Raw genomic sequence first — 15,937 nt, forward strand, 5'->3', positions numbered from 1 at the left:
CAGAATCTAATGATTAATTGATAGACATCCAATTGTCATTGATGAATTAACAACCTAATTATCTAGCTTTATTAACTTTGTCTCCCTCTTCCTTGTAATGATTTTATAGTTTTCTTAATAGCAACAAACAAAAAGCAAGGGCTCTTAGCACTCAAATAAATACAAGGCAAACTTTAAGGCAGGCTTCATGAACATCTGTATATTATTACATAAAACATACATTGCACTTTAGAAACAAACAGAAGGAAAAGTGTCTGGCAGGAGCTCCAGAAAATTTAACCTCTTAGGCTATGGGAAAGCTGCCCCCTTAAAAGGCCATTTTAAACTCGAACGATTCCTTTTTTGTTATCTTATAGGAGTAGTCAGATTAAGTTCTCCAAAAAGCTAAAAACTGGGTTATTAATATCTTTTTACAATTAAAAGGCCAATTTTTGTTCTCAGTGTAGGCACACACTTAACTCCTCTTGTACATAAGTTCTATAACCACTAACTTATCATTAAGGAATACATGACATTTTCAAATGACTTTTAAAATTTGCACTGTTTTTATTGAAAACATTTCTACAATTGATTATACGTTTCCCTGCTAGAGTGAAAACAAGAATGCGACTGCTGAATGTGATTTCATCTGATCTTGATGGGTGAAGATTTAAGGGTCTTAAGGGTTATTTACTTTGCTTTTATAGCTGATGAGGCCACCTTATCTTTAGCCAACTCATGCATCCTATAATAATCAGAGAGAATGTGGATGAAAAGACCGTGTAAACTGGTGCAATACCAGTGTTGGTGATGATTATGTTATTATTTGATTAGCAATGATAATAATGAGTCAATTTCTGGATGATTCACCATCCCACTTTATTCTTTATCTGCTGTAAGCCATGATTTGGCATAAAATGACTAAAGCAAAGGTGACCAAATCTTTTGGCTTGCCTGGGCTACATTGGAAGAAGGAGAATTGTCTTGGGCCACACATAAAATACCGTAACACTAACGATAGCTGATGAGAAAAAAAAACTGCAAAAAAATCTCACAATATTTTAAGAAAGTTTATAAATTTGTGTTGGGCCACATTCAGTGCCATCCTGGGCTGCTTGTGGTCCGCGGGCTGTGGGTTGGACAAACTTAGACTAAAAGTGTTTTTTTGAAATAAAAATCTTTTAGTTACAAAATGATGAAAAGCCAGATAATCAGTTATTTAAATTTGGTGTCCACCACTAAGTCATGGCTTCTGGGCTGAGGTGCATCACAGTTTTTCTTGAAGTGAAAATGCTTGAACTTTCCCCCACCCCCGCGTCCCTGTCCTTTGGCACAGGCCTGTCCTGCCTGTTCCTGGGTCTGTGGAGGTCAGAGGGTGGATCCATCCACAGGTTCAACAGGACGCACGTCCCCTGGCTCTGCTCACATTTCTTTCCCATGTTAAATGAGTTTCTTTTCTTTTTATTAATCAGTCCATCCATGCTTTTAAGAGCTTCTAGCGTTTCCACAGTTTGCTGGTCCCAAGGTAATTGTCCAGCAATTATGGACAGTTACAAGAAGCAGTGATTCAAAAACTCGATTTCTCATCTGTAATGCAGCAGCCTTACCTCTGGATGTCAAATGCGTCCCCAGATTCTGCATAGCGTTTTAAATGAGCCAGGAGAAGGTCGCAGGCTTGGCTGATGAGGGGAGTCATCTGATAATGGATAACAAAGGTGTAATTAGGGCACCATGCCGGGAGTACACCTAAGTTGGCTGCAGATGAAGAGGTTATATGTGGTGCTTTCAGGGAAAATGAACACTGTTTGGAAGATATTTTTCACACAACTAAGATTCAAGAGGAAGATCCTAAAATTTGCAAATATTCATGAAATACAATAGCTCTAAATGTCTATTTTAGCTTAAGCATTTTTTATCTTTGGAAGCAAAAAAGAAGAACAGATTTACAGTGAATACGGTGAAATAATTTTGAGTACGATTATTAAGTGCTTAGACAAAACTGAGAATCAGTGCTCAGTTTCATGACATTGGGTTCGCATTAACGAGCAAAGAAAGCCTAATCCATATGCACTATCTCTGGAATTACCCGAGTCTACGCTTGTGTGTTCCAATTGTGTTTTAGATCTTTCACTAGAATACTGAATCTTAGCATCCAAAGGAACCTAAGGTCATCCATTTCAACTTCTTATTTAACACAGAAATTATTTATAGCGCATTCCTGATGGACGGTTATTCATTTGTGCTTGAGCCACTAAGCTTTCAAATACTGGGAAAACCTTGACTTCAAGATGCCTCCTATGCCCACACAGGGCAATTGTTAGGTTTCTTTTTTTTTTTTTTTTTAATAGGAAAATGCTTTTATGCTAGAAAATTCCTAACCTACACAGAAAGGTGGAATGGCATAATGAAGATTCACACAGATACCACTCAGCTTCAACAAACAGGTGGGTGGAGTTCTTTGTGGAGCCTGCTGGCCACCCATGTGACCTTTTATTCTCTCTTGCATGATTAAAAGGCCAAGCTGAAAATACCAAGCAGCATCATTTTATTCGGTGCCCATTGTAGAATAGCATCATAGCTAAAGCAACGTGCTCTAATACATCGTTCTGAGCATTTCTCACGAAAGACATAAAATGTGATCTATGTTTAGATTTGATAATTTTGACACTAGAATATTAAGTTCTCAAGGTCAGGGAGATTTTAGTCTGTTTCTTCATTTTTATCATCCTAGCACCTAGAACAGCGCCTGGCACATAGTAATTATTTGTTAAGTGAATGAACGAATCATTGAATCATACTGATTATGTAATACTCACTCCTTCGTCTTAAAGTCTTGAGGCACTGGGAAAAGTTATAAAGTTAATCTGCTCGTCAGAAGGTATGTTGTTGTACTGAGGCAAAATCTGACTTCGTCTAACAATCTTTTGCTGGTTTCGTTTCTGTTGTCTTCTTCGTGACAGTGCTCTCAACGCTCAGACAGCAGGTACCTGTCTTATCTGTTCCCCATCTTCTCCTAGACAACTGTTCCCATCCTTTCTTTCTTTTCTTTCTTACTCTTTCTTTCCTTTCCTTCCTTCCTTCCTTCCTTCCTTCCTTCCTTCCTTCCTTCCTTCCTTCCTTCCTTCCTTCCTTCCTTCCTTCCTTCCTTCCTTCTTTCCTTCCTTCCTTCTTTCTTTCTTTCTTTCTTTCTTTTTTTCTTCAGACAGACTCTTGCTCTGCTGCCCAGGCTGGAGAGCAGTGGCGTAACCTCGGCTCACTGCAACCTCTGCCTCCTGGGTTCAAACGATTCTCCTGCTTCAGCCTCCCAAGTAACTGGGATTATAGGCGTGTGCCACCACGCCTGGCTAATTGTATTTCTTTCTTTTTTTTTTTTTGGTAGAGATGGGATTTCACCATGTTGGTCGGGCTGATCTCGACCTCCTGACCTTGTGATCCGCCCACTTAAGCCTCCCAAAGTGCTGGGATTACAGGCGTGAGCCACTGTGCCTGGCTGCCCCCATCCTTTCAATGGGGGGCTGAACCATATGGCTTGCACACACCTCTCCTACCTTATTGCTCTCATCTTTATCAGGGTCACTCCTAAAGGTGGCCTCATAAGTGGAACACAGTATTTCAAGTGTGGACTGGTGTATGGTAAATGAATCACTTCCTGAGATCTGTACCCTACACATCAATTGCAAAGCCAGGTTTATGTTGACTTTTTAAGAAGACAAACAATGCAGGCAAATATTGAGTTTTAGGTTAATGAAAACCACAAGATCTTTTTCCATGGATGATAACCATGTACAATTGCTACTTCGATTTTTTAGGGCCCATTCATTAGAAAGGCATTAGTTGTCCTGCCTTGTGTTCTGAGCAGAACGATCTCTTAACTTCTCTGGAATATTCAGATTCTTGGAGACACCTGGTAGAGTGGGAGAGCTGGGCAGCTATTGACGGGATGTTGGGAGGACATGCAATTTTATAGGACCCCTCTCCTCTGTAGTTTCCTCCGAGTCAGTCCCACAGGCTCTGGGTGTAAGGAAAGAATTGTGTCACCAGGGGCCCAACTCTTCTGTTGAAGGAGTGGGTCCTGTAGATGGCGGGTGAGGGGGTCCTGTAGGTCAGAGCTGCAATGGCTGCATTAAGGCTGCCACATGGAGGCGGTAACTAAGGCAGAGGCAATGGCCTGGACAGTGCTACAGACGGCTGAACAACAGCTCAAGGAGCAGAACGTTCAGAGCATAACACACCCAAGTAGAGAGACGGCAGAGCATCAGAGACGCATGAGTCCCCTGTTGCCAAGGTTCATGGAGGGAGGGCCATCTTGGGAAAATGGAGTTGCTGTTCATAAAGCCACAAGGCTTGGAGCGCTGGGGTGTTTGAACACTGTTGGGGAGCAAAATATGTGTTCACTCATTAAAATCCCATTACCTGGCCAGGCGTGGTGGCTCATGTCTGTAATCTCAGCGCTTTCGGAGGCCAAGGCAGGCGGATCACTTGAATTCAGGAGTTCGAAACCAGCCTGGCCAACAGAGTGAAACTCCTCTCTACTAAAAATATAAAAATTAGCTGGGTGTGGTGGCAGGTGCCTGTAATCCCAGTTACTCGGAGGATCGCTTGAACCTGGGAGGTGGAGGTTGCAGTGAGCCAAGATTGCATCATTACATTCCAGCCTGGGTGACAGAGAAAGACTCCGTCTCAAAAAAAAAAAAAAAAAAGAAAGAAAGAAAGAAAAGAAAAGAAAAGAAAAATCCCATCACCTGCAACACTGGCTATTCTTTCTTCATTCTATCTGAAATTTAGTAGGTGTGCCTTCTAAGCCTTTCTTCAGTTGGTCAGTCTGTAGACAGGCCCCGGTGCAGACCCTTGTGGCCCTCCACTGGACAGCTATTATAGGTAGCCACAGAATCATTCATCATCTCTGTTTTTGGCTCTTGGGCTACCTGTGCATGCACCTAAGTAAATACTCAGCCAGGCACCACTTTACGGATGAGTCAGCTGGGGAAGACTTTGTCAAATGATTTGCAGAAACACAAATGTGATTTACCTCATCTACCTACCTGGAAGTCCACTCAAAAGAGAAAAATAAGTATGACTATCCTGATTTATTCTTAGTATCTCTGTGTTGATGCTTCATGACTACTGCATGCTTTTCTAAATTCTCACAAACCATCGATTTAATAATCCATCAGTACAAAAGGGTGTGTAAATGGGTCACTTAAAATGGCCTCTGGGCTCCAACTTCCAAGAAGTCTCAGTCTACCCTTAATGTTGGAGAAGTCAGTACAGTCTAAGCCACATTTTTATGACTAGCTTTACTGGTTATCTTCCTTCAATTATCTTAATGAGTTTAGTGGTACAAGTGAACCCTAGTTTAATAAAATCCCATAAACCTAAATACCTTTTAGATTTATTTCAGAGGAATAGTAACATGGTAAAAAAAAAAAAAAAAAAATATATATATATATATATATATATATATATATGTACTGTTTGAAAGGAAGTCTTTTTAGATATCAAGCTTGAAGCTTTCTTAACATAACAAAAGAGAGGGAACATAAAATGTGATTTACACACAACTCTTCAGAGGCATGCCCTGTGTATAAAGAGGGGGCCACCCATTCTGAATCCAAACATATTCCTGGACAGTGCAAAAGGGAGCCCAGGCCAGCTGCCCACCATCGGGTCTTCTACGTGTCTTTGACTAGAATCCTTTGTTGCTGCCTGACGTGACTGTAATTTTCTGCTATGCTCTGCCTGCTGTCTGTTGAACTGAATGGATAATGACATTTTTATTTGGGTTAATGTGATATGAGATGGGGCATGTAATATGAAAAATGTTTTAAAAAGCAATGCAGAGAAAATATTATAAGACAGCGGAGCATAATCTGTATGTTGGCCAATAGCCATTATTTCAGGTTTTCTTCCTTGCATTTTACACAGCAGTTACGGAATATTTACTTTTACATGAGTTGCATACAAACAAAAGCTCTCTTTGATGGGCTTGCATAATCTTTATACAATCCACAAACCCTGCAGTTCTTCTCCTAGATTTTTGAACAAGCAGGCAAACGTGGCATGTGCACACACACATGCACAGATGAATACACGATGCTATTATCACTCAGATCTTACTAAAAGACTCATTTGGTTGTTACATTTCATCTTCTTCATGGGATAATGAGTGATTTTTATTTTTTGTTTTATTCCAAATTTTTCACAATGCACATGCATTACCCTTATAATCAGATAAAATACTAATGTTATCAGGTTTTTAAAAAGGGATTTATGAATGTTTTGGTCACCTCAAAATTCATCCATTGAAGACCCAACTCCCAGTGTAGCTGTATTTGGAGTTAGGGCTTCTAAGGAAGTAATTAAGATTGAATAAAGTCATAAGGATGGGGCCCTGATCCAATAGGATTGGTGTCCTTATAAGAAGAGACACCAGAGCACTCATGCTTGTTCTCTCTCCCTCTGTCTCTGTCTCTCTCATGCACAAAGAACAGGTCTTGTGAGCACACAGCAAGCTGGCGGCTACCTACAAACCAGAAAGAGAGGCCTCACTGGAAACCAACAATGCTGGCACCCAGCCTCCAAAATTGTGAGAAAATACATGTCTGGACTGGGCACAGTGGCACACACCTGTAATCCCAGCACTTTGAGAGGCCAAGGCAGGTGGATCACTTGATGTCAGGAGTTCAAGACTAGCCTGGCCAACATGGTGAAACCCTGTCTCTACTAAAAATACAAAAACTAGCCAGACGTGGTGGCACGTGCCAGTGATCCCAGCTACTCGGGAGGCTGAGGCAGGAGAATCACTTGAACTTGGGAGGTGGAGGTTGCAGTGAGCCAAGATCGCGCCACTGCACTCCAGCCTGGGTGACAGAGCAAGACTCTATCTCAAAAAAAAAAAAAAAAAAAAAAAAAGTCTGTTGTTTAAGCCACCCACTCAATGGTATTTGGTGATGACAGCCCAAGCTGACTAAGACAGGGGTCACAGTGCAGCGGTCAAGCTAGGGGAGAAAGTTTCCCATTTAGTTCCTCTCACCTCTCACATTGGTTGTCCCTGTAGATGTGGTGCCCAGTGTGAGGCCAAGCAGCTCTCTGGTAACCAGTGGTAACCATCCTTTCAGGGGAAATCACCATCCCCATCCTGAGAAGTAAATTCCCCAAGGAAGGAAGGAAAGTTCTGTATAACCTGGAGATTATTATGTAATTAAAGTACTCAGTTTTTAAAAATTTTATTTTGAGTTCTGGGATACATGTGTAGGACATGCAGGTTTGTTACATAGGTAAATGTGTGCCATGGTGGTTTGCTGCACCTATCAACCCATCACCTGGGTATTAAGCCCCACATGCATTAGCTATTTATCCTGATGCTCTTCCTCCCCCCACCCCCCAACAGGCCTCAGTGTGTGTTGTTCTCCTCCCTATGTCCATGTGTTCTCATTGTTCAGCTCCCACTCGTAAGTGAGAATATGTGGTGTTCGGTTTTCTGTTCTGTGTTAGTTTGCTGAGGATAATGGCCTCCACCTCCATCCATGTCCCTGCAAAGGACATAATCTAGTCCCTTTATATGGCTGCATAGTATTCCATGCCATATATGTACCACATTTTCTTTATCCAGTCTGTCATTGATGGGCACCAGTTTTTGTTTTTTTTTTAATGGATTTTCTATCAACTGTGTCTGTGAAATTTTGAGTCAAGGTGCAGACAGAGGGCAATAGAGTGAATTCTAAAAGGAGGGAGGGCCTGATGAGTGGGCAAAGAGAGTAATGACCAAGAAGGGCTGAGAGCTTCTGCTCAAAGGTCTTCTTCTCCTCTCATTTTGGGTAACCCCCAGAATCTCATCACTGAGTTTCCTTCCTTGAGTGTAAGATTTTGACCTTGTTGGAGAATACTTGCCCCAAGCACAGCAAATACTCAAAGGCACTGCAAATCAGTAGGTTTCCTCCCTCTGACACTTTCTGATCTTGGGTACGTTGCCTAACCTCACCGAGTCTAGTTCCTCATCTGCAAAAATGAAAATAATACCTCCCTTGCAGAGTTGTGACAAAGATTAGAAACAAAATATGTAAAACACTTGGCAAAGAAGACAGGGAGTGGTGCAAACATGGTAGTTGTCCTCTGGAGGGATTCATCCTCCCAGACTGGTTTGGACTACTAGAATCATTCTCTCCTCTTTTCTTGTTCCTCAGGGACAACTCCTCATTGGAGCCGTCTGTTCTCACCTCATCATGTTAACATTGCTTCTTTTCTTGCATCTGTTCCTTCATCTTTATCTCCTCAGTCACCTCCTAGTTCAGGTGTTGCTACCTGTCACCTGGAATATGGTTGTCATCTTGCTTCTTGAGAAAAAAGACTATAGCTTAAGCATCTTTGTAGTCTTAGGACTTCGACAGTGCCTGACACCCAGGTGTACTAAAGAAAGTTTTTTGAAAGAGCCTCCTGGCCTCTTTTCTTTTCTTCTGAGACAGAGTCTCACTCTGTCAACCAGGCTGGAGTGCAGTGGCATGATAACATCTCACTGCATCCTTGCCCTCCTGGGCTCAAGCTATCCTCCCATCTCAGGCCCTCAAGTATTAATAGCTGGGACTACAGACACACACAACCACAGCTGGCTAATTTTTTAAATGTTTTGTAGAAATGGGGTCTCCCTGTGGTGCTCAAGTCAGTCTTGAACTCCTGGAATCAAGCTATCCTCTCACCCTGGCCTCTTGAAGTTCTGGAATTACAGGCATGAGCCATCATGCCTGGTCAGATCTTCCAAAAATACTTGTTATTTCAGTGATGCTTTGCTGAAACCTTCATAGATCCCCACTGACTGAAGGACACAGTACAAGATTCTTATCTTATCTTCCAAAGTCCATTAAGAATTGAATTCTGCTAATAACCATGTGACAAGGCTTAGAAGCAGATCTTCCCCCACTCAGATGAGACCACAGATCAGGCCAGCAGTTTGACTACTACTCCAAGACACCTTGATCCCTCTGGACTCAGCTCTCAGTCCCTCTGGACTCAGCCTCTGCACTCAGCTAAGCCATGCCAGGATTCCTGACCCACAGAAACAATGAGCTAACAAAGGTTTGTTTTAAGCCACTAAGTTTTGGGGTAATTTTGTTACACAGCAATAGATAACTAATACACTCTCAATATTACTCTTTTGTGGTAACTATTGTATGTTGTCACGGATTAATGAAGTTTTTGGTATTTGTTATATCAGGAATGAGCATAGTGCACCCCATTCTGTTGATTTTCTAGAAATAACTGTGTGATGACTGATTGACCAAATGTTCCTAGAGAGCCTTGACATAGAAGGTATCCAAGAAACATAACAGATTGAGGCACTGTCTCTTAGCATGAACACCATGTGGTTTGCTGAAAACTGGCTCTGAAGGAGAAAGCTGAGACTCATGCTGGTCCTATGTGTTACTCTGGGCCTGGCATTTGAATCTCTCTGAACGTGGGTCCTCACCCCTAAATGAAAGACTGATCGTAATGAGCCATAATGTCCCTTTCCACTGGATTCCAAGGAGGTCACAAAGCATCAGGTTGAGACAGTTGCTTGAGGCCGTGGAGACAGCAGCCAAATTCCTAGCTCAGCGCAGGAAAGTGTCAGATCATTGGTCCATGTACTTTCAGCAACACATCCCATTCCTAAGAAAACCTTTTGTCATCTCTTTGGCACATCAACTTCAGAACACATAGGGACCTAAAGGGCAGAATCTGGTTATTTTTGTGCTCAAATTGTGCCCAGATCTCCTGACTGCTGGCTTGTTGCTGTCCCACCAAAATCAGAATCCACATTTCCTTTGCCCCTTAGTTTATTCACTTCTAGGTCAGTCTATGCAGATCTTATGTCATAAACTTGAGAAAGAGAAAACCCACCATCTTTAAGCCTTTGGAGTTCCTGAAAGTTTGGACAATGCTGAGCGTTAGGGAAAATATATTTCCTACACAGAGATCGGGAAGGAGAGGGTCTCTTTTGCATAACCCTGTTCATCTAAACAGAGATGATCCCCAAATATTGATGGTGTGTAGCTTGGGTGACTTGTTGATCCACACACGAAGAAGGACTCAGAAGAGCCACAGGGGGCACTGCTGCCTTGATGTCATAACATGGCCCCTGGGAGCCTGCCCCTACTTGGGACTACTGCAAAGAGGAGACTCCTCCAGACAATTCGCAGTTCCCCTCATCTGCACCAGAAAGATTTGCCCCATGGGTCTGGGAAATGGCTGGCTTGGGGGCTAAACAGCTGAAATGGAACCCTTTTTCCTAACACAGAGTTCTGAGCAGGTTACTCCCTCACTTTCAAGTATTTAATAGCTCCTCGAGCTCTAGTGAAGTGCGCACCAAACACTCCCTCGGCACAGGACAGTGAACTCTACGTGCCTCAACCTACTTTTTCAGCTTTCTCTCTCACTAATCCCTTACATGTACTCTGTGTTCCAGCCAATTTGTACTCCCCTATTCCCTGAACACACCCTGTACTTTTCTGTCCAGATACCTTGATTCCTGCAGCTCATTCCACCTGCAATGTACCTTCTCCCTCTGTCAAAACAGCAAAATCTTCAGGGCTCAATTCCAGTGCTACTCACTGCTCCCTCCCTACCAAAGCGGTTTCTGATGCCCAAAGCAGTACCCCAGCTCTGTCACCACCTTCCATGATTAGTAATAATGCAGTGATTTATGTACCTTGTTTCTCTTCTACATTATAAACTCCTTAAAAGCAGGAACTAATAAATATTTGTTGACCTTTATAAATTGAACATTTCATCTGATTTGCCCCTTGGTGGACCTGCGGGCAATATTTTGGGGCTGATGTCAGGGGAGGGTTTTCTGAATAAGTAAAGGTCAGCTGCTGGGGGTGGGGGAAGGTATTTAAACATATTTCTGGTTTTTTAAAAAAATGAAAAAATTAATGCCTTAAAGTGTTCTAAACTGGTGACCAACAAACAAAAAATTAATTCCCACTAATGAAACTTATCACTTCCTTCTTCCACCACACCATCGCTAAAAGCCACTCAGATATTAAAAACATCCACGGCTCATTTTTATGCAAAATTTCCTGCTGCTAAGTATCAGCTCTAGCCATCTAGGTGAATAATCAAGTGTCATTTCTAATAAGTCAGTGGCTCCTGTCAAGACTTGTGACCAATTAGAAGTCACCCCAATGAGGAGGTGGCTGCTGGTGTTGCCAAGCAACAGCCAAGCTGTGAGGTACATTTAGATGCTCTTTTAGATTTAACCAGCGGCAAGTCAGAGTGACATTATAATTCTGGCAAAGGAAAGCCAAATTATAACCCAGGATGGGGTGCCCATGATGAGGAGTGTGTTTTCTTTTAAATGCAAATGGAAAAGGAACATTTAAACCAGAATTTAAACAGTCCATCATGATACTGATTTTAATTAGCAGATTAGGTGTCAGTGGAATAGACGACTGTGTCTCAGGATAATGGTCTCTCGCTGCTAGATAAATATCCAGATATTCTGGAAAATGGGCAACTGGTCAGGCAAGGCCAATGTATTTTTGGACTCTGAAGTATCGATGACTGCAGCCACACTTGGTTATAACGACGTTCACTTTTATTGTTCAGGAAGATTAAGAAATAAAAGCAAATATTAAAAATAGACTCCTGGAAATGGATGCCGCCTAGAGAAGGCTGCTTGCTCTAGTGTTACTGGGAAGCATATTCTGCTTTAGAAGCCCCTGTATGTGACCGTCTGGAGAGTTTACAGTGAAAATTTAAAGGCCAAACTAAACTGATGATGACTGTAATTCTGAAAAGACTTTTACACTGAAATGCATTTACTCATAAGCTGGCTATATCAACTTAAATTTTTAAAAATTGTACTCATTCTCCAGTAACATGTCGTCTCCAAGTCAGGAAAGGCCTACAGGGAGTAATAACCACAGCTGCCTCTGCCTTTAAGATTCATACATTATTGACTGTGCCTTCTTGACAGGGAACATCTGGATGAAAAGTGAAAAATTAGGCAGAGAGCCGGATCAGTGCTGTGCAAGATACCAGCCTCCCAGTTTATCTGACTTTTCTTTAACTGAGTCCCTATGCATAGCAACATGATTGGCTCATTTACTCTTGAGTGACACATCCTTAGGCACTCATCTATGAAGATTCATTGTCTCCCATATCTGCTCAGTGGGGTACCATCAGCTCTTAGTTATCTGGGTGAATGAAGAAAGCCCATCATTTATATTGGGCTTTGAGAATGGAGAACATACAAGCTGCCATATTGGATTGGATCCATGGTTCATGCAGTTTGAAGCTTAGTCTCTGCTAGAGGCACTCAAAAATTTGGTTCTTCATAGAAGCTACCTGCAAAGGATAATTGCTTAAGAGACTAATTTCTCTCAGTAGCCAACCATGAAGTTAACAAGCCACGTTCTCTCCTTTTGAAAACCTATTTGAGCCCAGAACAAACAAAGTTAAGCAGGTTTCTTTAGTGCAGGCCTTTCTCAGGCCTTTCATATGCTCAGGTACATGGTGAATCTTGAAGAATATAGTTTGTAATATTTCACCAAATTATTTGACTGTGGGGTCTTTTTGGTCCTCCATATGTCAAATCCTTTTCCCTGACAGGAATTGATAGCTTGAAATTCATCATCATATAAGTACAGTTTAGATGCCTTTCTCCTAAATGTATTCTTTTATTCTTGCTTACACTGAAGGTTACCTGCCTCTTTTGTGCTGACTTACACAATCTCACAAGAGTCTCAGAAAGTTATTCCTATTGATTTAATATCTTTCAAATCAGAACAGCTTGGAGGAATATACAAATATATAGATTACACTGTGTTCTCTCTCTTTCAGATGAGTTATAAAATTTAAAAATAAAGCTAGTGCTAACCTGGGTCCTCAGGGGATCACATTATTTATACATTTTCCCTCAGAGAAGTACTAATTTAGCCCCAGTTTTATTTCCTGAAATTAAGCCTATTTATTCCCTGATCCATAATAAGTTTTACACAATCCCAGGGTTACTACTCACTAATAGCCTTTGGTAAGCAATCTAGCAAAAGACTGTGAAAATCTAAATCTACAGTTGTGCTTTTTAAAACATTAATTCTTTGGGGGATGGAGTGAAAACTCTGGCCGGTTAATCAGACAAAATCCTCCCTAACAATAACACCACCACCACCAACAACAAAAAGTCAGTTGTTTTTCCAGGAATGCTCAGCCATCCTTTTCTATGAATTCCAATAACTTGTTTGTCACTGGCTATGATTCCAGTAGTCTCTTTTTCCTGACTTGGGGATGCATGAATCACATTTTCCCTGGTTCTCTGTTGCTCTGTATTATCCCTGGTATGACATAAGCCAAAAAAAAAAAAAAAAAAAAAAAATTAATATGGCTTCATGATATGATGCTCATTTTAAAGTAACTTTCAAGCATTGTTGACTGGGGCAACCTAACAGCCACATAAATAAAGACAACACCATCCAGAGCTTTTGAGTATTGACCATACTTAAAGACACAGGTAGAGAGGGACTTAGGCTGCAAGGTTCTAAAGGAGAAAGCCTCAGAATTCCAAGGGGAAACAAACCTTTATTTCAAGAATAAACTCTGATGTTTGATAACAAAAGTCCAAAGGCTACTTACAAATTCAGAAAGGACTAGAGATGCTGGTATTTCAAAGCTATTTCCAGGAAAACTGACTCAGGTACCCAAAGTCGAGTATCTGTGGCTTAGTCTCTGAGCTATTTCCTATCTCTGTGGCTCATTTTCCTCTTTGTGTCTGTGACTTTGTGTCTGTGACTTTGTGTATGTGTATGCATATATGTATATATATTTGTGACTCTCTAAAGAAAAAGCCAGTTTGCTGTATCCTCTTATTTAATTTTTTCTTGATAAAATTATTTCCCTTTCATTTTTTTTAGCTTAGTTTCATCATGTATCCTTAGGTAGAATAGGTAGAAAGCTTCTCGGTTCTTTGATTCTTCATCCGTCCATTCATTAATTGTTTCTGAATGTCTGTTGTGTACCTAGTGTGTGCAGTTAACAATAAGGAAAATAAGAAAAAATCAAAAAGCCTTTGTCCTCCTGAAGCCTCCATCTAGCAGAAGGTGACATACAATAAACAGGTAAACAAAATGGAATGTTAGCTAGTGATAGTTCCACAGAGAAAAATAAAGCAGTGGGGAAGTGAGGGTTCAGGGGCCAGGTGGTCTGAGATGGTCAGAGAGGGGACCAACAGGAACACTCACAGCGCCAGGGCTTTCCACACTGGCTCTCAGCAGAATCTTTCCAGGGAACTCGTGACATGCAAATTTTCAGTTACCCTTAGAAATTCTGATTCTATAGATCTTGGGGTGGCTGAAATGATGTATTTTTAACAAGGGTCCTAGGTGATTCTCATGCAGCCCTTAGTCCCACGAAGTTTGAGAACCAGTGACTTAGAGAACAAAGGCAGCTGGGAGATTAAAGTTTGAGGAAGCATCCAGAAACCAGGAGGTTTTGGGGAAGAAGACAGGACACTTCTCATTTTGTCCCCTCCACCCATCTTCCACAGCCTAGAAGCAGCCCCCCTGTCATTTCCTGCATCCTGTCCACACCACTGGCTTAGAGCCTCAACCCTCTGCTCTTCATATGCAAAGGCAAGCTGCTTTTGGAATTAGGAAAACTCTTTCCTCTCCTAATAAAGCTTGCTAACATACAGTTCAAAATTGAGCAACTACTTCCTTGTTCTGGACAGCACCTACTGTCTACCTCGGAGGCACCTTCAGGAGCAGTGGGTGCCACTGATTCCTTGGGTGAGAGAAAATTACAGGGAACACGATCTATGGAGCATGAAACAGACATACATTGGTTTCACGTTTCAGAAACATTATCTTTGCTGTGCACTTTTTCGTCCTCATGTTTCTTTCCATGTGAGCAGCATTTAACACCTCTGGCTGCTCCTTCCTCTTTGAAATGCTTTCCCCTTCCACATTCTGCTGGTTTCCATTTCAGGCTGTTCTTCCTGAGTCTTCTTTATAGGTTTCTCCTCCGCTCCTCCCTTAAATATGGTTCTCCCCAGAACCATATCTAACACATATGCTACACGTCTCTGTGTTTTGAAGACCATCTTTCTTCCCCCTCCTACCTGAGCTCCATCTGCACAGCCAACTTCTTCTTGAAGGGTCTCCTTAGGGGCCTCCCAGTAAACTTCAACTCGCCAGGTCTAAAATCCCCAGAGGTGGGGAAAAAGTTAACTACTCCTGCCTCTGGGATGGAATCCTTTCAAATGGAAACCCAAGAACATAAATTGAACTATATGGAGTAAAAAAAAAAGCCTTTCAAGGGAATTTCAAGGTTATTGATAGTGTATGGTAAATAATGGGCTCGATGAAATCTCTCTCTTACCTCTTGGCTTTTTCTTTTTTTTTTTTTTTTGAGATACAGTCTGGAGTCTCACTCTGTTACCAAGGCTGGAGCGTAGTAGTATGATCTTGGCTCACTGTAACCTCTGCCTCCTGGGTTCAAGCGATTCTCCTGCCTCAGGCTCCTGAGTAGCTGGGGTTACAGGTGCCCACCACCACACTGGCTACTTTTTGCATTCTTAGTAGAGACAGGGTTTCACCATGTTGGTCAAGCTGGTCTCGAACTCCTGACCTCAGGTGATCCACCCACCTCAGCCTCCCAAAGTGCTGGGATTACAGGCATGAGCCACCTCACCTGACTTCTCTTGGCATCTTAATGCTGTGGACATATTGAGTAACTCTATTTTCTGCAATTAATTCAGGCACTATGCATTTGATTTCTGGACTATAGGGAGAAGACTGGACCTCAACAGCACTGGATTTGCTTGGGAACGACAATGTATCACTTTCTGGAGTATCCCCTGTAAGGGGTTAAAGGAATCTAGACCATGATAAAATTCCTTATCAAAGAATCATAGCCCAGGACTGCTAAACTTTATTTTCCTTTCCTTGCTTACTTTTCTTTCTCTTTTCTTCTCTTCTCAGATACT

The 15,937-nt window shown here is 41.8% G+C and overlaps 1 protein-coding gene across 2 annotated transcripts in view; it reads right to left on the reverse strand.

Moving 5' to 3' along the window:
- Positions 1–15,937, reverse strand: part of TBXAS1 (thromboxane A synthase 1) — a 194,142-nt gene that overhangs the window by 67,180 nt on the left and 111,025 nt on the right. For both annotated transcript variants that reach the window (XM_010356280.2, XM_030932329.1), the window contains exon 6: positions 1,587–1,675. In XM_010356280.2, coding sequence (XP_010354582.2) covers positions 1,587–1,675 — 89 coding nt within the window. The remainder of the gene's footprint in view (positions 1–1,586; positions 1,676–15,937) is intronic.

The sequence above is a fragment of the Rhinopithecus roxellana genome, chromosome 6 (assembly GCF_007565055.1).
Source record: "Rhinopithecus roxellana isolate Shanxi Qingling chromosome 6, ASM756505v1, whole genome shotgun sequence".
NCBI lineage: Eukaryota > Metazoa > Chordata > Mammalia > Primates > Cercopithecidae > Rhinopithecus > Rhinopithecus roxellana.